The 24509-nt window shown below is 35.9% G+C and overlaps 1 protein-coding gene across 5 annotated transcripts; it reads left to right on the plus strand.

Annotated features, from left to right (window-relative positions):
- The first annotated feature begins 1411 nt into the window (after positions 1-1411).
- Positions 1412-21997, plus strand: LOC108997670 (nucleolar MIF4G domain-containing protein 1-like). 5 transcript variants are annotated; one of them, XM_035688637.1, is made up of 16 exons: positions 2229-2635; positions 2735-2799; positions 8695-8736; positions 11573-11608; positions 11743-11843; positions 11970-12810; positions 12912-12979; positions 13430-13512; positions 15007-15106; positions 15192-15277; positions 16085-16167; positions 16578-16705; positions 16801-16902; positions 18362-18655; positions 18735-18857; positions 21438-21969. In XM_035688637.1, the coding sequence occupies exons 4-16, from the start codon at positions 11605-11607 to the stop codon at positions 21819-21821; spliced, it is 2397 nt and encodes a 798-aa protein (XP_035544530.1). In that variant the 5' UTR covers positions 2229-2635; positions 2735-2799; positions 8695-8736; positions 11573-11604; the 3' UTR covers positions 21822-21969. The 5 variants fall into 5 exon arrangements, with proteins under 5 accessions (XP_035544533.1, XP_035544530.1, XP_035544532.1 ...); XM_035688639.1 differs by lacking the exon at positions 8695-8736 and having other exon boundaries at positions 2229-2444; positions 2546-2635; XM_035688636.1 differs by lacking the exon at positions 8695-8736 and having other exon boundaries at positions 21438-21997.
- Positions 21998-24509: the final 2512 nt, after the last annotated feature.

Genomic DNA, 24509 nt, shown 5'->3' on the forward strand with positions numbered 1-24509 from the left:
TGAAAATTTAGAATATTTTTTTTTGTTTAAAAATTTAAAAAATTTGTAATGATTAGGTAATGATCAAATGAAAAAATTGAAAGATTGGGCTGGTTTTGGTTACATAAAACCAAACTATCTAATCTCATCTCATATAATCATTACAACTTTCATAAAATTTCACTCAAAATATAATAAACAATTCAACTTTTTCAAATCTCAAAATAAAAATAATATTATAATAATATTTTATCTAACTTTCAATAAAACATTTCATCTTATCTCATCTCATCTGGACTACGTAACCAAATGAAGCCTCAATTTTAAAGATAAAAAGTGTTTATATTTGAGTGATATTTAAATATTAAGATAAGATGAAATAGATTGAGACAATCTGAACATCTAAATGGGCCTAAATATTGAATAGATCGTATATTGGCTCGTGACTTGGTTCTTATGGAGCTGTGGTCCGAATTATAAAGTTATGTTATTTAAAAGTTTGTTTTATGTTGGTGTAAATTATTAATACATTATTAATAATTGTGGCCTAGGCTTTGTTTCTAGCACCATTTGGATCATATGTTGGCTCCTGCACACCCGTGAACCACCCAGCCACCCTCTTCTCGGTCACTCCCTCCCTCCGTCTCTCAATTCTTCCAGCTCTAGCTCCCTTTGTTTCTTCCTCGTTTGTTTTTAAAATTTTTTTCAATTCATTTCATTTTATTTAATTTAATTATTATAAAATTTTTAAATTATAACATAAAATAAAATAAATAATTCAATAATTTTCAAATTATAAAATAAAAATAATATTAAAAAAATATATTCTAACAATATTTTATTTAATTTTTAACTTTCATTTTATTTTATTTAATTTTATCTTATTTATAAAAACAAACGAAAATCTCTTAGAAACCATATTAAAAGAATTGTCCCTTTAAATTACACGGATAAGTGTAATATACAGGTCTTAAATTAGAGTTTAGAATTATTATTTTTATAAATATTATTATTAATATTTTTAAGATCTATTTTGAGATAGTGATTTAGGTTTCTTCTACTATGTACAGTCCCTCTATGTCATTTTCCAAATTTAAATAATTTCTTAATGAAAAAATCTACATAATTTTTTATTATTCACTTAACTTTTACATATTATATTTTTTTAAATTTTTATTATTAAATATTTAATATATAAATAATGATTAGAAAAATTAAATTAATTAAAAAAAAAAAAAATGATATGCGGGGGTTCGAGAGCTGTAGCATTGCTCACGAATTCACAAACGAGTCGTGCTACGTACAGTCCTTTTGCAGTCCTCCACACGTGCGCACGAGTGTTTCAGTTAAATGACCAAATAGCCACTGCCTTTGGTCTTCAACCACGATAAATTAGAAAACTTTCCACTGCCTCTGGCCTTCAACGAAGAGAAATCAAAATACTCACTTGGTTGTGCCCATCGACTGCCCATAGACGCCCTCCCCATCGACGCCCATCGGCGACCTCCTCCTCCACTGCACATCGAAAACCTCCTCATCCACTGCCCATCGACGTCCTCTCATCCATAGTTTGGCTCTCTGTTTTTCCATTGTGGGTTGTGCTTTACTTGTTTTGGCTTTTTGTTTTTCCACTTCCCTTTTATTTTTCATTGCAGTCGTTTGCCGGTTGTGGGGCCTGACAAGCTCCTCCAGTATTTAGCCTTATTGGAGAAATCAGTGAGGGTCAATTCCTATACGTAAGGTAGATTTTTTGCAAAGGTTTTTTTTTTTCTATATATATATATGGGCAAGATAACTTCATTGCATACAAGAGAAAAAAACTATTAATTCGGTTAGAAAGAGAAGGTTTGTTGGTTGTGCTTGGCGTGTGTGGTGTACAAATGAGGTACATGGCTGGAATGGGTGTGGGGCTATGTAAAAGTATCATGAAAGGATATGGAATTTTCTCCAATGCCCATCGACTTGAGGTGGGTGATCGCTCTGGGACTAGATTTTAACACGGTTTATAGCGCCGAGGAGGATGGACTCTAGGGCAGACTGGGTTTGGCAAGGAAGGGGACGGCGACGTCGATGGCGATGGCTACGACGAAGTTGATTTGAGAAGGGACAAGTATTCGTATTGTTTTGAGGAAGGGGATGTTCTGAATCTATGATGAAGGGGCGTTGAGTTTCATTCTCTATTTTTCACTTTAATGAAACGATCCGTTTCATTTAAATTAAAAGCCACGTAAGGCGTGCAAAGCAGTACTGTAAACAGAATTTCTCTTCACAAAAACCCTAGCAATCCTCTTCCCACAACAGTCCTTCCATCAAACAGAATTCTCACGGCCGGAAACCTTCCCACCCACGTGAAACCAAAATTCTTCTTCTACGCAACAGAACTACTCCCTCAACAAACCCACGTAGCCTTTCCCACTGCAACCAAGCACCTACCTAGCCGGAAACCACCACAGAGAACGCCGACGGTAAGCCCTCCTTCCTCCAAGACGTGTGTCGACCCCTAAACCCCTCTCCGTCGTTCTCTCTCCGCTGTCAATAACCAAACAGACCGTGTGTTTTTGCTCAGCCCACCGTCGACCACAGGGAACGTCGGAACACCACCCAGGCTGCTCAGAACTCGCCGACCAGGAACCCCCTGCCACCTCGCGCCATTCCGGTAAGCCCATGCCGGAATCTTCTTCTTTTCTCTCTGTTGCTTTCGGTTTGACAGTTTCTCTCTCTAAACTCTCTCTGTGTCGCACCACCATGTTCAAAGGGATCCTCCAGTTGCCGCCGTCGAACTCAACTCACCTCCACCGCCGCACCTCTCCTTCTCTCTCGGTGAGTCCCAAATCCCCGTCACACAAGGCTCCTCTTCCGTAAGCCTCTGTGCTTTTTATTGTTTTGTTTTCAGCCTTCCCAAAATGCCCATGCCCATTTATGATGTTTTCCCAAAATGCTTTTTTTTTTTCGTTTTTGAGAGAAAAAAGTCATACTATGCTTTTATAAATTTGCATAGGACATTACAAGATGTTTAATACAATCTGGAACCTTATCCAGAAATATAGATTCACTAGGTAAATAAATAGCAGATTTAGCTAAGAGATGAGATTTGGTTAACATCTATTGGAACATAATAGAAGTCCCAACCCGAGAAGTCAGACAGCAAAGCAAGAACATCTTGTATAAGATGACCACAAGAGGGGAATATAAACCAGTAGAAGCTTTAATAAAATTCACAACATTCTTGGCATCTCCCTCAAAAATCACTTTGTCAAATCCCAGCTCCATACAAAAAGCAGCAGTTAAGAAAGCTCCAAAAGTCTCTGCAACTTGAGGTGTTGGATTTCCAAACTTACAGATCTGCTTTGTAGCAATAACACTCCCTTTTCATCCCTTAGAATAATTCCAATACCCACCAACTTACTTTGATAGATCATAGCAATATCCCAGTTTGCTTTTATAAAACCTGAAAATGGAAGCTGCCAAACCTGGACAGGAACTTGCTCTTGCATTGTGTTTAGAAGTGAAGATTGAATAGTTAACTGAAACTCTTCCAAAGAGACATTAGCCATCTGAAACAGTTGAGAGGGATGCTGGAACAAGCCATCATACAAAGTTTATTTCATCTCAGCCATAAGAGTCTAGCTATAACCAAGAGTAATTCAAAATCTGCATCGTCTAAGTACTCTACCATTTTGAGAGCCAGGTGCATAAAATTAAGATCAGTAACTTTTGAAGCTTTTTACAACAAAGAGCCCACACATCCTTAGCAGAAGGACAGTCCCAAAGAACATGTGTCACCGTTTCCACTTCAGTTTCACAAATAGGACATTGATCCTCCTGCAGTACATGATTCAGTTTAAGATTACTTCTAGTTGGTAGTATGTCACGGCAAGCCTTCCAAATAAAAAATTTCACCACTGGTGGTGTATTAGAGGTCAAAACTTTCTGCCAAATTTTATCAAAATCAGTAGCTTGAGAAGATGAGCGTGAAAAGCTTGAATTTAAATCAAGTTGAAGATAATATGCACTTTTAACTGAAAATCTCCCATAATTAGTACACCTCCATACCATTCTATCTTTCCTTGACATAGGACTAATGCACATATTAAGAATCATATCAGCTTCATCTTCACTAAAAATAGATTACACCAAAGATTTATTCCAAATAGTTGTATCAGGAATAATAAGTGCTGAAACCAAATCATATTCACCAAGCATAGTAATTGGGGATTGAACCTTATAAGTAATAGGTTTTGGCAGCCATTTATATTTTCAGATTCTGTAACGCCCCAATGGAAGACCTAAACTACATGACCTATACTCCAAAAGGACTAGTCAATGATATAATTGGAGCCTCATTGGAACCTTATAAAGAGTAAGAACTTTTCCTTCCCAAGCAATGTGGGATCCTATACACCACCTACTCTTATCCATATCATATGAGATATCACAATCTAACTTCCTTAAATTCCCGACGTCCTCGTTGGGTCTGTCCATTGTAGGTGGCACGGCTCAAGTCCCACATTTCTGGTTGGGATAGGCTCTGATACCATTTGTAACGCCCCAATGGAAGACCTAAACCACATGACCTATACTCCAAAAGGACTAGTCAATGATATAATTGGAGCCCCATTGAAACCTTATAAAGAACAAGAACTTCTCATTCCCAAGCAATGTGGGATCCCATACACCACCTACCCTTATCCATATCATATGGGGTATCACAGATTCAAATACTATTACCATTCCCAACCCTCCACCACAGAACTGCAGTCAATAAGTTCCTTGCTGAAAAAATACTTTTCCAAGCATAGGAATCATTTTTTGGTAACATAGCTTCAAAAATGGATGAATTAGGAAAATACTCTGCTTTAAGAATCTCAGTAGATAAGGATGAAGGTGGTTGTAATATTCTCCATAATTGCTTTGCTAACATGGCTGTGTTGAAAGCCTCTAAATCCCAAAACCCCAAACCTCCAGTTCTTTTTAAAGTACTCATTCTTTTCCAACTCAACCAATGGATCTTATGATCATTTTCCTGATAACCCAAAAAAAAAAAATCGCTTCATCATTTGATTAATCTGACAGCAAAGAGTCTTTGGTAATCGAAATAAGCCCATACAATAAGTTGGAAAAGCTTGTATTACTACTTTGTGTAAGACTTCTTTTCCAGCCTGGGACAAAAACTTTGATTTCCAGCTGTTAAGCTTTCCCCATATTCTATCAACTATCCCTTTTAAAGAAGTAGTTTTGTTTTTACCAACCATCTATGGTAATCCAAGGTTTTTCTCAAAACATCCAGTTGATCCTAGCCTAGATATCTCCTTGATATTTTGCCTTACTGCCCATGCTGTATTTTTGCTAAAATAGAAAGAAGTCTTATCCCTATTCAGTTGCTGTCCAGAAATTCTCTCATAACACAAAAGAAGATCTTACAATCGACTCCATTCTAATGAAGAAGCTTTAATAAAGAGTAAACAATCATCAACAAAAAATAGATGTGAAACTCGAACCATCCCTCTTGCAATTGGCACACCAGTGAGAGAACCATGCATATGAGCATGTGAGATGAGACCACTGAACACCTCAGCACAAAGAATAAATAAGTATGGAGATAAGGGATCCCCCTATCTAAGACCTCTGAAGGCTGGAAATTTTGTTGTGGTTCACCATTCATTAAAATTGAATAATTAACAGAAGTGACACATTCCATAATCAAACTTACCCGTTTTTGCCCAAAGCCCAATTTTTCCATGACTAGCTTAAGAAAACTCCATTCAACCCTATCATAAGCCTTACTCATATCAAGTTTCACAGCCATAAGCCCCTCTTTCCCTTTTAAACCATAATTCATAGTATGGATTGTTTCATAGGCCACCAACACATTATCAGTAATTAAATGACCAGGAATGAAAGCACTCTGATGAGTAGAAACAATATGTGGAAGTATAAGTTTAAGTCTATTGGCTAAGACTTTGGATATTATTTTATAGACTACATTACACAGGCTGATATGGCGAAAATAGGGCGAAAAGCGGTCAACTTAGTTGGGTTTTTAAGCTTAGGAATAAGGTTAATAAAAGTCTGATTAATAGAAGTTCGAGAAGTACCACAGTTCAGAAATTCCAGACCATATTACACACCTTAGCTCCAATAGTTTCCCAATGAGCTTGAAAAGAAGAAGCAGAATAACGATCCGGACCTGGTGATTTGTAAGGGGACATCTGAAAAAGAGCCTGCTTTACATCATTCTTTGTGAAAGGCTTGAGTAACATAGGATTCATATCAGCTGTCACCTTCTCTTCCAAAGTTGATAAACAAGCAGAAGCACCCTCGGGATCTGATGAAGTAAAAAGATTAGAAAAATATTGAGTAAAAGCAGCTTTGATGTCCTTATCCTCTTGCAAATCCCTCCCAGATTCTGATTCAATTTCCTTAATAAAATTAAGCCTTCTTCTCTGGTTAACACGAGTGATAAAACTTTGTGTTTCTATCCCCAAATCTGAGCCAATTAACTTTGGCCCTTTGCTTCCCCTTATATCATCCTTCTCCAATAATAGGTTCCTCTCTAACTGCAATACCCTCAATTCAGCCTAAGATTCCTTAGAACATTCATTCTGAAGAGCCTCCATCCTTTCTTCTATCTGCTGCAATTCTTTCCTTTCATTAACCACTCTGTTTTTACTCCACCCTTGCAAAGCTGCACGACAGTTTTGCATTAGCCTCTTAAGGTCTGCCATCTTATCAGAAGATGATATACCAGTATCCCAAACATGTTAAATAACTTCCTTGCAATCAACATCCATATTCCAACTAGCCTCAAATCTCCATATTTCCTTCTAAAAGGAGAAGCCTGACCTTGACCTGAGACAGTGCATAAAATAGGAGCATGATCTAAACAAGATTTTAGTTGAGTCTGCACCGGAGATCTTCCAAAAAAGTAAAGCCACTCCTTATTAGCAAGGCTTCTACCCAACATTTCCAAGGTAAAATTATCATCCATTCTATTATTGCATCATGAAAATTTAGATCCCTAATAACCCATATCACGAAAACCACTATCCATTAAGGACTTCTGAAAATCCACAATCTGTTTCATAGGTCTTCTAGCACCACCTTGCTTCTCAGAGAAAGACAGGATTTTATTAAAATCACCCATGACAATACAAGGGGCAGAGATGTCTTGACTTAAAAATCTTAGTAAGTCCCAAGTCTCCATTCTGTTATTAGCAACAAGATGACCATAAAAACGTGTAAAAAACCAACTGGGGCTATTGCTGTGATGTGCAACTCAAACATGAATGTGTCAGAGAATAATTAATCAGACTAACATCAACAATATTGTCCCAATATAATGCTAAACCACCACCATTTCCCACACTATCAACAGTCAGCAAATTATTATATCCCAACTTCCGTTTCAGTGGCTGAAAACGACTATCAAGCAGTTTAGTTTCTATCAAAAACACCAATTTTGGCTTATAAATCTTTGCCAAATGGCAAAGTGTAACATACAGGTCCAAAATTAGGGCTTATAATTATTATTTTTATAATCACTATTATTATTATTATTATTAGTATTTTTTATCATTTTTAAGATATGTTTTGAGATAGTAATTTGATTTGAATAACATTCCTCCACTCGGTAGACTGGACCCCCTTTTATCTCTATTCCCTAATTTGAATAGTTTCCTAATTGGAAACCACTCTCACTTGAAAAACCCTCCCATAAAATCCTCTCTTTTCCCTCTTCATCAAACCCACAATATCCTGCATCCAAAACCCCCAGCGACATCAAGTTCCTCCTACACCTCAAACCAGAACTACACAGCTAAAGAATCGAGAAACCACCATAGCACTCCCTCTTCATATCAAGTCAGCCACCTCGCCGGAATCACCAGAGGACGCCGACAGTAAGCCCTCTTCTTTTTCCCCATGGTATTTCCTCCCCCTCTCTATTGGCAGTGACTCATTGGCCCGTTTATTTCGTGCTGCCGTTGCCGGCCACCTTAAAGGACGCCGGACCACCACTGAGTAACCCAGAAACTGCCGGCCAGCCAAGTTCCGTCGAATCCCCAGTATTCCAGTAAGCCCACGACTATCTGCCACCCTCCTCTCTCTCTGCTGTTTTTGGGTTTGACAGTTTCTCTCTCTAAACTTCCTCTATCTCTCTCTATGTGTCGCACCACCATATTCAGAGGGATCCTCCAGTTGCTCCACCGTGAACCTCGGCCAGCCACCCAGACCCACCATCGTAGTGGTTCCTCTCTCTCTCTCTCTCTCTCTCTCTCTCTCGGTGAGCATTGCACGGCCAAAGTAGGCTGAGTCTTGTTGGGGCTGGGTTTAATTCTTAACTGGAATTATGTTTTAAAGCGGGTTGGGCAGGTTGCATTTTTTCAGAAACTGTTTTATTGATTTTAAGTGGGCTGTTTTCCTTAAGTGGGGCTGAGCTGAAATTTAAGTTAGGCCAAAGTTTTATTTGAATAAATATGAGCCCATTGACTTATTTTTACAGAAAATATTTAAGGGATTTAAAGTATATTTTAAAATATACTATTGAGCCTATTATTTTAGTTAATATTTCCATTGTCTATTTGGTTGGATTTTAATAAAACTATTATGTTGTTAACTGAATGTTTATTTAATTATATCTCTATGGTATTATTTTAAGTAATTAGAATGTTACGGAACGTTTTCTAGAAATTTAGTAACGTCTAGTACCTCGTATAGGTCACGAGCTACGACGTGAGATTGTGGAAGTAGTGCTAAGAGGTAAGTAGCATGATCATAACTTTATGTGCGCTGTAAATATTATGATTTTGCATGAAAAATGTGATGTTTACCTACGCTATGCTACGAGCCAATTCAAGGTTCGCCCCTTTTCACGAACCTTGATGAATTACAATGATAAGCTTGTGAATAAGGCTATACATGCTATGCCGATATGGATTGTTGTTAGATGGATGAGAATGTTATGAAAATCTCATGTATGCCATGCCTATGCTATGCTATGTTGTGTAAGACTCATGTTAATATGCCATGTTTAATGTTTATGCCATGCACAAGGGTATGTCATGCCATGTAATTTCACGAAGTCAAACATTTTCACATGCCTTATGAAAGTTAATAAGAAAACACACGAATGCCAAGTAAGTTATAAGATTAGCCTTAAGTTATGGATGGATGTGCAAGCCACAGACTCATGCGTAGTCCACCACATGTAAGCTATTATGTTTTGAGGTGACACAGACCCAAGCGTGTTTCACCACAGGTTATGATACTCAAGCGTGGTTCACCATTTGCTATGTGATAACACGGATCCAAGCGTGTTTCACTACATGTTATGATACCTTATATGGTGCCACAGACCCAAACGTGGTTCACCCTACGTTTTGATATGTTATATATGGTCAACGATAATTGGACCAATGCACACATGTTATGATGGCCACGAAATAAGTGAAAGACGAGGAATAAGTCATGTACGAATGATAGGAAATGCATGGAGTCAGTCATTCATGCATCCATGTTACATGTATTTCCATGATTATGTGTGATTCTGCATATGTTGCTAAAGAATGATCTATATGTTATGTGCATATTGTGACGATATATGTAAGTTTTCAAAATTAAGCCTAATGTTAAATTAAGTTAAGTTTATAGTATGATGTGCTATAACTGAGTCTTTGACTCATTTGTTTGTTTCTCTATTTTATGTTTTAATGTTCTAGATGATGATTTCGTGGATTTTAGAGCAAGAGTGCCAGGAGTAGAATAAATTTCCAGAGACAGTGTATGATTTAGAGACTTAAGCAGTGTTAGTATCACAGAAAACTAGTTTAGATCATTAATATTCCTGACCTACAAGAAGGGGCGTTACAACAAGGGTTTTTCTCTTCCACGCATTTAAGGAGACGGGTCCATATTTATGCTACATGTTATTTAAGTTACAAGTTGGAGTAGTAATACGGCTACGGGTTGAATGAATTTGTGATCACGGGACTAGGTTATATGTATGGATTAATATGGTCGTGACAGATACATTTGAGGTTAATATGTTGTGAGGGTTTTGACAAATTAGTTTAAGGAGGAAAACATGTTAGGTGATATGGATCAAACAAGTGCTATGAGTTTAACTATATGACTCTATGAGTCATATTTAGAGTTGCGGATAACATGCATATTACGAGTTGGATGTATATATGGTTCGATTGATGGTTATGGGTTGCCTGGTTTTAAAAGAGAAATTATTCTGGGATTCAATTATATATTATTATGAATATTTGTTTGGATGACAAAAACGTGGAAGGTAATTTTGGAGCTTATAAGTTGGATAATTATTGCGGGTTGAAACTCACGGATAGCCTCATTAAGTGGAGTTTTAGTCTTTAAAATTAATGATGCACTCAAAGTAGAAGTTGGTGTGACAATATGCTTATGTATAGGTGCCTATTGATGTGAATGTGATTGACTGCATAAAGTTCAAGGTAAGTAACTATGATCATACCTTGATATTTTACGTAAACAAAATGTATAGGTGACGATATGCCTTGCAATATATTGGTTATTAGCCTTTATCAGTCCGATTGGTCCATTTGGGTTGGGCTTGTACAAAATGGGCCCTTTTTTTTGTTAAAGGCCCAACTTACCAAAATTAACTACCAAAAATATTTTTTTTTTGGCAACTAAATTAATAGATAAAAATTATATAAAATAGTAAAATCAAAATTAATTGAGTTCTTTAATGTGGATTATCTAACTAACTCATTAATATATTAATGATGTTAATAGTTATTAACTTAGTACTCAATAGTTAATAGTATGTGTATGAATTATGATAGTCAACGCATAATGACCTATCTTAAAATTTTAATATTTTATATATGGTTAGTGAATACTTGTCATGGTCCATGGATACTTCATACTTGCAACTTAGGTATCTCACAGAAAATGTACCTAAGTGTTTTAATTAGGTGTAGATAATAGAATATGTATCATTGTGTATAATATTATGATTAAACATATAATATATTAGTTAATTGTTTTTTTTTGATAGGTTAAATATTAATAACATATTAGTTAATTGTATATATTACATTTACATGGTCATGGTTATAGGTTGGGTGAAAATTAGATAATTAAGTTATACTACTATATATACTACTATTTAAAAAATTATTTTGAAACATATATATTTAGTTCAGTCGGTCGGGGGTGAAAAAAGCCTACTCTGAGACCAAACTGAAAACCGGAAAATTGGAATTTTCAGGACTGAGACCGGCCGGAAAGGTGATCAGTCTGGTCCGACTGAAATCGTTCTGTCGGGTCGGGTTTTTTGGTCCGGACCGATAACCTTACACACCCTACTTCTAGTTGTAGATGTAATTTTTGGTTAGTTGTGTTTGCACCATTTGGTTATGCTGTTATTCTACTTGATATATGCTCTGAATTCTGGTTGAACTAATGGGACTTTCAGGTGTTGAAAATTATTTTGGATATCTTGCATTTGAAGTTTTGTAAATGGGGGAAAAGTCAAAAGTTTTAGTAGGAACTCTATCCGTCTTGGGTTTGGGATGTTCATGTAACATGTTTGTATTTTTCTTGGCAGTTCATTAAGTTTGGGAAGCTTAATCAGGAGGCATGGGTGAGCATCTTTTATTTATTTTTTATTTTTTTTAGGCTTATAGTTCAGATCATTAAGTTTGATTTGAATTTCAACCTTCCTTTGGTTTTAGATACAAAGACATCTTAAATCTTTTATTTTTTTGGTTTAATCAGTTAAAGAAAAAAATTCAGAAGAGAAATCACGCCGAGAAAAGCGAAAAGAAGCACGATTTGGAAAGAAAGCGCAAAAGCATCAAGCTTGGCTCCAACATCAGGTAAAATAAATTTTAAGTTTTTGTTATTTTCTTTTAAGCAAGTTGTATTTTTTATTTTTTCTTTTGGACTTCGGAAATTTTTTTTTTTGGTTATTCTTTTGTATAATGTGAATTTCATGCTAACAGGAATATCGAAATCTTCGGAAAAAACCTGGGAATTCAAACTCAAAAAAAGTGAGCAAATTGAATAATTTGTTAGAACAAAATGTACAGGAGAAAGAAATTTTACAATCAAAGGGTAAGCCTGAGAGACATCAGAATTCAGAGACTTCTAACAAGCCACTGTCTGTGGGACTTAATGGTTCTAGTTCATCAAAGGTGGTGGAAAGAAAGAAGGGTTCTAAAGGAAATTTGAAAAAGACAAAGTTTGAAGAGTATCTTGAGATGGGGATGCAGAGTGCTGCTGCATCTGCAGAGGAGGATTTGGAACTGGAAAGGAAACTTGCAAAGAAACTAAAGGTGAAGAGTGGAAAATTGAGAGGAGAGGATGATGATGTCAATTTGTTATTTGAAGGGTTCCCATCTATTATTGATTCTTTAGGGGAAGAACTCCCAATTGCTGAGGGATTTCCTGACAAGAGCTCTAAAAGTAAGAAACTTAAGAAGAAAAAGTTGTTGGAAGAAGGGCCAGAAAGTGACATTTTAGGTGACCCTAGTGTTAGATCTTCTAAATCCATTGAAACATGTGATGCATTAATGTCGGAAGATGTTCCTGCTGATGCGCCTTTGAGGAAGAAGCGTCGGAAAAGAAAGTTGTTAGAGCAAGGAAAAAATGGTGATGTGGTGGGTGATACAAATGTTAGTGCATCCAAGCCAGTTGTGTCTTGTGCTGCAGAAGTGGTGTCGGAAGAAGTTCCTGGCAAGGCACCTGCGGGTAAGGGAGATGGAAAATATGTTGCTCCTCATTCAAGAGCTTGTTCACAAAAGGAATCAGAACAGTATCTCCAAATACGCAGACATATACGAGGTGTGAAATTTGTGTTTAAGTATAACAAGGCCTTTTGTGCCCTGCCCTTTATGCTGAACTGCTACTTGCTTTCTAAGTTTCAAATCCTTAATTTGCCACAGGTCTTCTGAATAGATTGTCTGAATCTAACGTGGAATCAATTACGGGGGAGATCTCGAGAATCCTTCTTGTATGTGATGTTCATTTATCTTTTTTTTTTTGTTTTTTATAAGTTTTGTGACTTTCATATATCTTAATGCTTCTATAGATTCTTTTGAGATGGTCATATGCTGTATATTCCTGGAATCTAGATATTTCCAGCCCATGGATACCACCCGAGCACCTTTTGGTGTGGGATGTATTTGACGCAGTTGGTAATGGGTGGGGGGTGGAATTAGGTTCTAGTTTCACCAACAAAAATGATAAGATACATATCTGACTAAAACAGATTTAGATTTTATACATTTTCTTTTTGACCCAGGAGACCTGTCCTGGTGCAACAGTGTCCTTGGGAGTCGAGTCTTCATTTTCTCAAATGTTTTAGTTCTTGCCTGTTTCTATCAAAGTTTTGTCGAGGATAATATTATGAAGTTGCTGGTCCAGAATTGTCTTTTACATTTTTTAATCAATCCTTCTGCAGTCTATTGCTCGTGGTACTGCTTCCCAGATAATCAGTGAGGAGGTTTTGGCATCCTGTTCTGGTGGTCCTCGTGGCAATGAACAGTTAAGTTTGTATTTGTATTTCATCTCAGTCTCTTTTCCCTTCCTTTTATAAAAAGCCTATGTCCAATATAATATGACAATTATTGCGTACAAATCTCTACATGGAGGTTATTCATTTCTTCTCCTTCATTTCTGTTTCTTAGCCGTGGCTTCCTTAGCCAACTTCCTCCACATGAAAATTTAACTTTTCTTTTTCTATTATTTTTTAAACGTCCTGTTTTGGGAACAAATCCATTGAACAGCATTGTAAAGGCTCTGCTTTGTGTGCAAATGTGCCCCTCATTAATTTATCCATACGAAGCAAGAAAGAGAGGGGGCCCAAAAGAGGGCGGGGGGCGGGGGGCGGGGCGCTTATTGTTTCAATTCAATATCATCTCATGTTCCATCATTCTGGGTATTGGAGAAAGATCATTTTGTTTTTGGTTTGAATTCGATAAAAATTTCAAGATATCTTGCGGAATTAATAGTGTATAACTTATCAAGAGAAAAGTCCTTATGACTGAAAAATGGAAGCTCTAAGAATGTCGAGTCCATTTCCTATGGTGAACAATTTAATTTTGGAAAAGATGTCGCTCTTGTATATATCCCTTGTACTTGGCTTTGCCTATTTTAATAAAATTCTTATTTACTGATAAAAAAAAAATTGGAAAAGATGAAAAGGTTCCATTGGTGAAAATATTTCATGTTTGATAAACTTTCAAGATATCTTGTGTGATTAATGAAGTTTAACTCATCAAAACAAACAAAAAATATATCCTTTTGAATGAAGCATAAGAGCTCTAAGAACATGAGTCCAATTTAGGTGGTGAACAATTTAATTTTGAAAACTGCATTTTATATGTAGTGAATATGTTATCTATCTAAAGAAATCCTCGAATATATTTTTCGTACAATTTATTTATTTACTGTTATTTGTTTTGTTATAGGTCTTTCGTATCTATGAAAGAGTCCCCAAACACCTCTTTTGTCTTTTGCAAATAGAACTTCAAGAGTTGAATTGTTTTCGTTAGATTTGGCAGTAATGTTGAAAAGAAAAATCAAAACTTTTCTGTTCCTTACTCTATAGATGGCTTTGCTTCTAAATTTTATTTCGGAAATTTTAATTAATTAATGTTGGCTCATTATTCCATTTATATACTTTGTCAGCTTTGTTGATCCAAGGACCAAAATTCCATATACAAGGGAGTTTTGATGGATAATGATTATTTTCTTATCAAAAGTTGTTTTTTTTCTTTTCTTTTTTGGGGTCCGTGGCTTATGTGAATCCATAACTTATCAAAAAAACAAATGTGAATCCATAAAACTTGCTGAATGTCACAAGATGGAGCTTTTTTTATTTGAACATTAGTTTATTCCATAAGTATATATATATATATATATATATATAAACTGGACCCTATATTATTTTCCCCCTTCTTCTTCTTCTTCTTCTTTTTTTTTTTTTAAATTTTATAAATTTTCTTAATAACTCCCTCTCTGCTCTGCTCTGTGTAGGTATGCTGCTGTTTTTGGTGCTTTTGTTGCAGGGATGGCATGTTTGGTTGGAATTGACTTCAGTGCAAAGCTTATGGCTTCTCTTGCTCTATGTTTTGAGGTGATCACACCGTTATTATTGCTAGTTGTTTGACTAATAAAAAAAATTAGAAAAATGTACTGAGAAAAATTGTTTTTTTACCCAGGATGAATACCACAAAGAAGACACTCTTTCTTTGCGAAATCTCTCTCTTCTGCTATCGTATTTGTACATATTTGGAGTTTGCTCGAGGTAAATAATAACTTCTGTTAACCTGGACTCTTACTCTGTAAAATTATCACGGCAAGAGGTGAAAAAAAATCAAGGACTTCAAAAGCATATGTCATGACACATTGATTTAGGTTGCTGGATGACAATATCTTTTGGCATGGTCAAATTTCTGCTCATCAAGCTCTAGTACATGTGAAGATACATTCTTCAATTTGAAGGCAGAGTTAATCCTGTGATGAACACATGCACAGATGTGATGTACATACTGTAAACATCAGTTCCTTTACATTCATTAAATTACTAATTTGTTGTAAGGGATGAGGCTATGTATTCTATGACAGCTCTGAAATTGCTTCAACTCCCTTCAAAAGAAAAGAGTGTATTGGGACATTGTGTTTTTGTTGAAATGAAAGCAGTTTTCTTTATGATATTATGGCGTGATTTGTCCATGTTTTGGGCATATATCCGGCATCAAGAGTGTGATATGCCATATGAGAAGGATAAGGGTAGGTGGTGTATGAGATCTTACATTGCTTGGGAATGAGAAGTTTTTGCTCTTTATAATAATTCAATGGGGTTCCAATTGTATCATTGACTAGTCCTTTTGGAGTATAGGTCATGTGGTTTGGGCCTTCCATTGGGGCGTTACAAGGAACAACATGAGTGATTGAATCCCTAACTTGAGCTATCTAAATTGTAGTAATTGCTTGATGAGTGATGTGTCCTTGTGCAGAAGTTTCACTGTCTGTTTCAGTTAGTGTGCCATAAATTTTTGTACAGTATGTAACAATCCTTTCTAATGGCTTTATTTCTGATGATTCGTCTCAGTGAGTTGATATATGACTTTTTGATAATGTTGAGCAAGCGATTAACAGAGATAGATGTCTCAACCATCTTGACAACTTTGCAATGTAAGCCTCTTTAAAATTTTGATATTCGGTATTTGCATATGTGGATTTTTTGGCTTTTATACCTTGTTATCAGAATTCTATCAACTTTAAGCTTCAAGGGGGTTCATTTTTAATAAGTCTTGCATATCAAGCATTTTATTTAGTGTTTTTGTGCTTAAAATCAGCATCATGTATATTTCCAAACCAGTTATTGTTTGCAAATGGGATCCATTTTTTGGCAAATGCTTGCATGTCACACATTTTATATATATCGTTTTTGTGCTTAAAATACATCATGATATATATCCAATAACCAGGTATTTTTGTTTGCATTCTATATTTTATGATAGCATGAAATTATTGTTCTATCTTTTGTAATTGCATGATGGCATCAGCAACTCGTCTGATTTGAACTACTATTAACTGCACAGGCTGTGGAATGAAAATAAGGAGTGATGATCCTTCTGCAATGAAAAATTTTATTCTCAGTATTCAGAATAGGGTGAATGAGTTGAAAGCTTCTTCTGGAGATGGCCAACAAAATATAAATAGCAAGAGAGTAAGTTTATTAAACGTTTTAACATTATTATGAATTCTTCACCTTTTTTTTTTCTGTTTCATAATTGCAAAGATTGTAATTGGTGATGCTTGCAGATGGAATTCATGCTTGAAACCATATGTGACATCAAGAACAACAAGAAAAGGCCTAAAGAGGATCCCGCTCATCACACCCGGATAAAGAAATGGCTACAAAAGGTCTTTCTAGTTAGTACTTTCATTCTTTTAACATTAATTTCAGCATATTGGTTTAGAATGTTTTATTACACTTTGTTATTTTTGTAATGGGACTTGGGAGGATAGGTTTTGGTTTGAGGAGGCTTGACTTTTAAGGGGCTACCACTGGTGTTGCGGTGGGAGATTGTCTCTAAAGCTCAATAAGGGGTGCATCCTATTTATTATTCATTTAAGACAATTGTTTTTAAGAGAAGCACCCAAGTAATATACATTGTAGTTTCAATACAACATTGAACATGTTTTGGTTCATACATTGACTAGAATAGCTTGATATCGAAACCTTATGAATGATTATGAACTTCATTGTGTACATTATTTGTAAAAAAATGTGTTGGGATCTACCAAAGAAATTGTGGTGGGTTCTCTCCTTTTGATTCATGGAATGCTATATGGTAAGATGGGAGTTTGTATGCGTTGGGTATTTTGAAATGTTTTGTTTTTTGTTTTTCCTCTACTTAAATACGCATCTTATCATCAAATTTCTTTGCACCAATAGTGTCATTCTGTCTCAGTTTAGCTAGGAATTTTAATTTATAATTCTCTCTTTTTTTTGTTTCTGATTAATATTTAACATTGACCACTTTGTCATTACATTAGTCATAGCTGCCATGTTTTACTTGGTACATAAAAAATGTTTTTGCCCCTTCGCCATGATCATTGTCTCTCCTTAAAATCCATGAGGTTGCTCTCTCTTTGGAACTTCGTTTTTGCGCGCCAATGTAAAATTGTGAGTTATATGGTCTCATCTTGAGGTTTACCTCTTCCTGATACAAAAAAACTTCTCTCCATACACCCAAAACTTTTTTTTTTTTATTTGACACCGGGTGTCCAGGAACAGCGTCCTAACTAATCTCGGGGGTGCACAGGGCACCCAAAAATTTTCAATGAAAAGTGATAATTTTTCTTTCCGGTGACGTTTTGTTCTCGGACACCCGGTGCCAATAAAAAAAAAAAAATCAAAGTTGTAAAAATTAATTGTAAATGGGTTGTTAGTGTATTGTTACTCAACCCTTAGGGGTTAGCTCAAGTGGTAAGAGCCTTGGTCTTGGTGATATGCTTCCTCCAGGTCTCTAAGGTTTGAACCCTTGGGTTCAAACAATTTTTAGGGGCCATCGAATAGAATTCTAGTTGCCCGAGGTGCACTTGCAGTAAACTCCTCATCTAGAGCTTGTACACCCCTGGGATTAGTCGGGACTTTGTTCCCGGATGCCCAGTACCAAAAAAAAAGTGTATCATTGCTCTAGGCGTGAAAGTATGACTAGGAATAGGGATAGCTCATGGAAACTCTAAGATAATCTAAATTTATTTTAACATTTTGCTTTTCAAAATAATGAGTGTCAGATTTGATTTAGGAAAGACAATTCAATTTTCCATTATCTTTTTGTATGACATTGAGTCCTTGGTTATTCTTTATTTTCAGTTAAGGGTAGAAGATGTTTTGATTAGAGGGCTCAAATGGAGCAAGCTTGTCGATCCTGAGAAGAAGGGCCAATGGTGGTTGTCTGGTGACATGGCTTCCACAATGGACAATGTTAAAGAAGTTGCCAGCAATATAGACAAAGAGGTTCTTGAAGCCCAAAAAATGCTGCAGCTTGCTGCTGCACAGAGGATGAATACAGATGCCAGACGGGCAATCTTTTGTATAGTAATGAGTGGGGAGGACTACATTGATACATTTGAGAAGCTTCTAAGGTTGGATTTACATGGAAAGCAGGTGGGTGCCTTGTGATTTTCTCCTTATTTTGGCAACTGTATTTAATTTTCTGATTGTTAATTTTCAATTATATTCACAGGACAGAGAGATCATGCGTGTTCTTGTAGAATGCTGTTTACAGGAGAAAGTATTTAATAAGTATTACACTGTTCTCGCTTCCAAGTTGTGTGAGCATGACAAAAACCACAAGTTCACTTTACAGGTGTTCTCTCTCTCCTTTTTTTATTTTTTATTTATCTTGGTGACTTTAGAATGAAATTTTCGGTAAAGCATGGCCAGAAATTTTGTTTTTTAAATTCAGACACATGGTTTGTCATGTAAATTCACATGTTCCATACCTTAGGTATGCTTTCTTTCCGAGTTTTTGATAATTAATTGAAAAATATTATATCAGCTGATTTTGACAATTACATAATCTTGTGAAAATATCAGGGGCCATTCATTTGACCTTTTGTTTTTTCTTATTTTTGTTTCATTGTTAAATCCGCAGTTTGTTATAAACTTTGCGATCTTCTAAAGACTACCATTGTTTTTATTCAGTGATTTTATTTGAGTAATATTTCTTGGGAGACTTTGCCTGGTTGTGGCATCAACCCTGGAATTTGAGTTTGAACTAGGTTTGAATTGGAGATTGCTGGCCTTTTATGTGTGACAAAAATAGCTTCTGTCTACTTGTAGAGATGATGAGATACTGCAGAATTTTTGGTTGGGGTTATAGCATGTCCAAGTGATTTTTGGTCCTTGCTTTAAGTGACAATCATCTTATAGACTCAAGGGTTATTATGTGCAATGCAATTGCAAAAGTACAATGAATACTTATTATTTTGGTATATATGTTTCTGAGCAATGCAACCGAGGTCGAAAAATGCTTCCTAGGACTGAAGTAGGTGGATCTATTACCTTGTTGAACACTCTGATTATGTTACTGGAAGCTCATGCCTATGGTCAACCACATTTACACACCGCATGGATATCTATGGAGAAATGTTTGTGATATAGTCCTTGTATATTTCTTATGCCTTGGATGAAGGATTGAGTATTATTGTCAAAGAGGATGCTGAAATTTTTTAATGGTAGTAGATAATTAAATCGTCAGCTTGAATGTACATGGCAGTGCAGGAGGGCTTTTTAAGACAGGGCAGGGCAGGGCAAGTATTATGAGTCAATTGGTTTTATTGCATCTGAATCTGGCTTCAACTTTTATCACACACAAAAACACACAAATGGAGAGTAGCTTAGTGGATATTTGGATATTATTTGTTTGAATTTCATTTAATTTGTTAGTTTTAGCTGAATAACGAGTAGATAGATGTCAATACCATTCTCTTCCATTAGGACTTCTACATTACTCTGATTTATTGCATACATCATCGAAGTAAATGATGTAGCTGGAATTGTCATTTCTAAATCACAAGAAAACCTTGCATTTTAAAAGAGTGATGTTATTGGCCTTCCTTTTAGTGTTGATATGTGGGATACAACAAACTGGACACTAAGTTGGTTCTTTTCTTAGAGGACTTTGGGGGAACATAAACTAAGGTTTCCTTATTTCTCCTGGGGAGAAGGACAAGTTTAAGGGGTGAGGAATATTACTTATAACCTAGGGCACGTTTGGCCTGCAGAGTAGAGCCTAGAAGCAAATAGGTATTCATGTGGAATAACAACAAACTAGAAGCAATAGATATTCCTTTCCTCTTGGGAAAAGAACGTTGCTTAGTAATAAAAAAATCAAAATTAAACTTCTTAAAACTAAAATTTAAAAATAATGATTACTGATTAAAAAAATTAAAAATAATAAGTGATTGAAATTGGAAAAGAAAGAAAAATGCAGAGGGAGGGTTGCCCCTTCCCTGTGGCAGCCCCCCTCACCAAGAGTGGGGTGGAGGGAGACCTTCTTTCACCACCCTTTTGGCTGGGTGATAGGGTATTGGGGGTGGGTCTTCCACAGTTCCCAAGGTGGAAGCAGATTTGTAGAGGGAGAGGGAGGTGAGACCTTTAAGAGATAAGCCCCTTGCAAGGGATTGCTCAAGCCACTCTTTGCGATGTTGCTACTTCCCGTCATTACAAAAGGAGGGGGGGGGGCGGGGGCACTCCATCTTGTGGTGGTGGGGGACATTCCCACCTCGCTTGCAGGGTGCTCTGCCTTGCATGCCAGGGGGATCTCCCCCACTGCTATCCCCCTCACCCCTTGCAATGCGAAGGGTGTAGACCCCTCTTGAGGCCATCACTTTGCTCTTATATTTGATACTGTTATTTCTTCCTTGTTATTACTTAAAGAACCATCGAATATTTTCAGTCACTCATCTCATACACCTAGAATCTCATACCCTTCTATAGATTCATATTTTATCTATTGGCTGGAAGAAATTCCCACAATCCAAGATAACCACAAATAAAATGAGAGCATTCAGACTTCCATATGATGCCAAATTTCTGGTAATGATTGATGTTCATGTGGGCCAACATTGCCCACTCCAATGGAAGCTCTACACCTTTGGCTTCGATTGCAATGCTCTCTCTTTTACCTGCACAATGTATATAAAAAGAAAAAATGATGAATGTTTTGCTATGACCTCAATTTTTATTTTTGAAGTCTGACATATTATTGTTTTTGATAACTTGCATTGATTTGTATTGAGCTGTTTTAAAAGTTCCATAATTTTTTTTTTTTTTCCTGTAGTTTGTTTATTTCTTTATTATTTTGAAAATATAGTGCCCTTTCTATATTCTTTTTCCTAAAATAATTTTTTTAATCTTGCTTTTACCTGCTGTAATTTCTCAGTTTTGCCTTTGGGACCACTTCAAAGAGCTGGAGTCGATGCAGCATACTAGGTCATTGCACCTGGCAAAATTTGCAGCAGAGATGCTTGCTTCTTTCACCCTCTCCCTAGCAGTTTTGAAGTCTGTAGAATTGGGTGATATCAGGCAGCTCACCCCAAGACGGATTATGCACTTCCGAATGCTATTTGAGGCCCTTTTTGAGTATTCTGATAAGCTCATATGGAACATATTCACCCGTGTGGCTGTCACCCCCGACCTCGAAAGTCTTAGACATGGCATTGAGTTTTTCATCAAGGAGTACGTTGTGAAAACCAATAAAGCCATCACAGAAAAATTTAGGGTTGTAAAGAGAGCCCTTAATAATGCTGAAGGAATCCTCATGTGAGTCTCCATCCTCACCTTACCAATTTTGTAGGTTAAAGTGTACTACATTCTAATTTTATCACCACAACAAATTTTGGAATATACCAACCTTTTTGTGTACGAAAGTTGAATTATTTAGGAGTATTATGCAGATGGTTTTCTTTGGCAAAGCATGGTATATAAAATCTTTTTTATTTACTCCACTCTCAAAGATGCTTATGCTCATTCTCGTGTTGAGTGAGCTCTACAGTTGCCACCCAATTGAATCTTGTGTGTCAAATTTAATATTATACTCTGATAAACTTCAATGACGACTTATGGAATGGTCTGATTACACTGATTCCAGGGAGGGATGGTGCATTAGGTTAAGACCCATTTCTCACTTAACAAAAAAAATTACTGATTTCGCTTAGATCTCTTCCCTCTTTTCTAATTTGGTGCGAAACCACAATGAAAAAGGAAAAAAAACAAAAAGCCATTATAGCAGAATTACCCAGAACAGTTTGAACCTATGCATATTACAACAACTAGGGTCCGAGAAATCACCCTCTCTGTTGCAGGGCCGTGGCTCCTTCCTCTTTCGGATTCCATTTTGTATTTCTCTAAACTCTTTTCAATGATACAATAACGTAGAATAAAGCAAGGGTATCCTAGCAAAAACATACAAAAGAGGAGGAAAAGAAAACAAGATGAAAAACAACAAAAGCTGCCTAACCCACGCTAATCTCTATCCCTCCTCATCCTCTTCCTCTCATCATGCGAATCTCTCTCTCCTCTCTGAATGAGACTTGCCATGATGTTTACGACTGTCAAGCAATGAGGCCTCTCTCTCCATTTTTTTTTTTTCTTTTTCTTTGAAAGCTAGATCTAGTAATACTTCAATGTATAAAATGTATAATTAAGAACCTTATAGATAAGTAGGCTCATAAAACAGGTTAGAACTTAAAAATACAAAAATCTTCTGTTAAAATGAAAACTAAGTTAGATATGAGTTATCATGTCTACACCCTAGGACAATAAGTTTGAACATTGACTCAACCACGTCAAACTTCTGGATGCTAGCCACGAGCATTCGGATGTTGACCCTAAATAGGTTGTGTGTTCCAAGTATGTACTACTAGTCGTTGTGGAGGGATTTAAGGGGTTTAAAAGATAGTTTTAGAATATAAAATGAGAATTATTGACATTTATAAAATGTTTCTTTTCCTTCCCAGGGTAAAAGATCTTAAAATTAAAACTAGGAGTGTAATTGATCTGATTCGGTCTGGGAGGGCTTACAGACCGAAAACTTTGGTCTATCATTTTTGCCAGATCAAACCGTTAGTTATTGGTCCGGTCGGTCCATTTGGTCTATGAACATTTTTTTGCTTCTTTTCTCTTTTTTATTTTTAACAGAAAAATTAATACAAAAAATTAATTAAATTAGTAAAATTAAAATTAAGTGATCTTTTTAATATTTATATATAGTTAATGAATATTAAATAATTAACTTACACAAATACTATATTAAATAATCTATTATATATATAATATTAAAAAATATATACATTCGGTCGGTCTCAATCCTGTCTGGTAAAAAAAAAAAGTCTGGAAAAAAAAAAAAAAAACCACCCCCCGAAACCGACCAATAAGACTATTGGTTTCGGACCAATAGTCTTACACCCATAATTAAAACTCAAGCATATTTTGAAAATTAAAAGAGTGTTTGCAGTTGTAATCATTTAAATAAAATTATAAAGTCCTTTTACAATACATAAGTTCATATGTTACATTAAAAACATGCCTAGATTTCGATCTATTTTCCTTGACCATGTCCAGCCCAACCTGAGCAATAGGCGAGTAGGCCTGTTTTTGGTTGTAGGACTTGTCTGCCTATGGAAATTGTACTTGTAAATAGTAGTCAGAAGACCAAGTGTATTTGATCGACCTTATTTGGGGTTTACAAATCAAGCAATTAGACATGTGTATAATTATTTAAGGAATGAAGTATCATGTGGATATTGTGATATTGTTGAAATACATTTATGAGTTTTATTAAATTTTTGGTACTACAATATTTAGCTTTTAGACTAAACCTTTACTTTTCCCCTACAAACCATATATCTTTTCCTTCCACGTGCACTTCTTAGTGAACGTTGCATGCCTAACCCGATTCAAATCTTGGGTGTTGTCGTATGGCTGACACCCCTGGCACCACGGATCCTCGCTAGGTCTTTTACTGAGGGACTAGACACCAAACATTTCTTGTTTCAACCTCTCTTCCTCTTGGCACAATGAGTAATGAGCTCATTAAGAGTCAATTTCTCTATTTGAGTATTATAATTAATCTTAAAGGGATCAAAATGTACAGGAAGGGAAACTAGAATGAGATGCACAAGAATTTGATAAGAAAACTCTAACTTTAGTGCTCTCAGTCTAGTAACAATATTTGACATTTCATAATATACTCCCTTATATTCCCTTTGCCATTATACCGCATTGAGACAAGTTTGCTAGGAAACATACTTGTCTCTACCTTTTCCAATGTAACGAATTAGTCTACTTTTTGGCTCGGGTAACTTCTTGGCATTTTTCTTTTCAAGCATTGCACCTCGAATAGAATCAGGAATAAAATGTTTTATTATTATAAGACTCATGCGATTATAGCATTCCCATTTCTCATAAGTTGTCCTCTAATCAGTAGAATTTTGATCAGTAGGTTTGGGAGGCT

The sequence above is a fragment of the Juglans regia genome, chromosome 3 (assembly GCF_001411555.2).
Source record: "Juglans regia cultivar Chandler chromosome 3, Walnut 2.0, whole genome shotgun sequence".
Taxonomy (NCBI): Eukaryota; Viridiplantae; Streptophyta; class Magnoliopsida; order Fagales; family Juglandaceae; genus Juglans; species Juglans regia.

What these genes read in the sequence shown, in the direction of transcription:
- LOC108997670 (XM_035688640.1), top strand. An exon ending in CATCTTGACAACTTTGCAAT is followed by an intron (nt 16,168 to 16,577) that starts GTAAGCCTCTTT and finishes TTAACTGCACAG; the next exon opens with GCTGTGGAATGAAAATAAGG. An exon ending in TGGATTTACATGGAAAGCAG is followed by an intron (nt 18,656 to 18,734) that starts GTGGGTGCCTTG and finishes TTATATTCACAG; the next exon opens with GACAGAGAGATCATGCGTGT.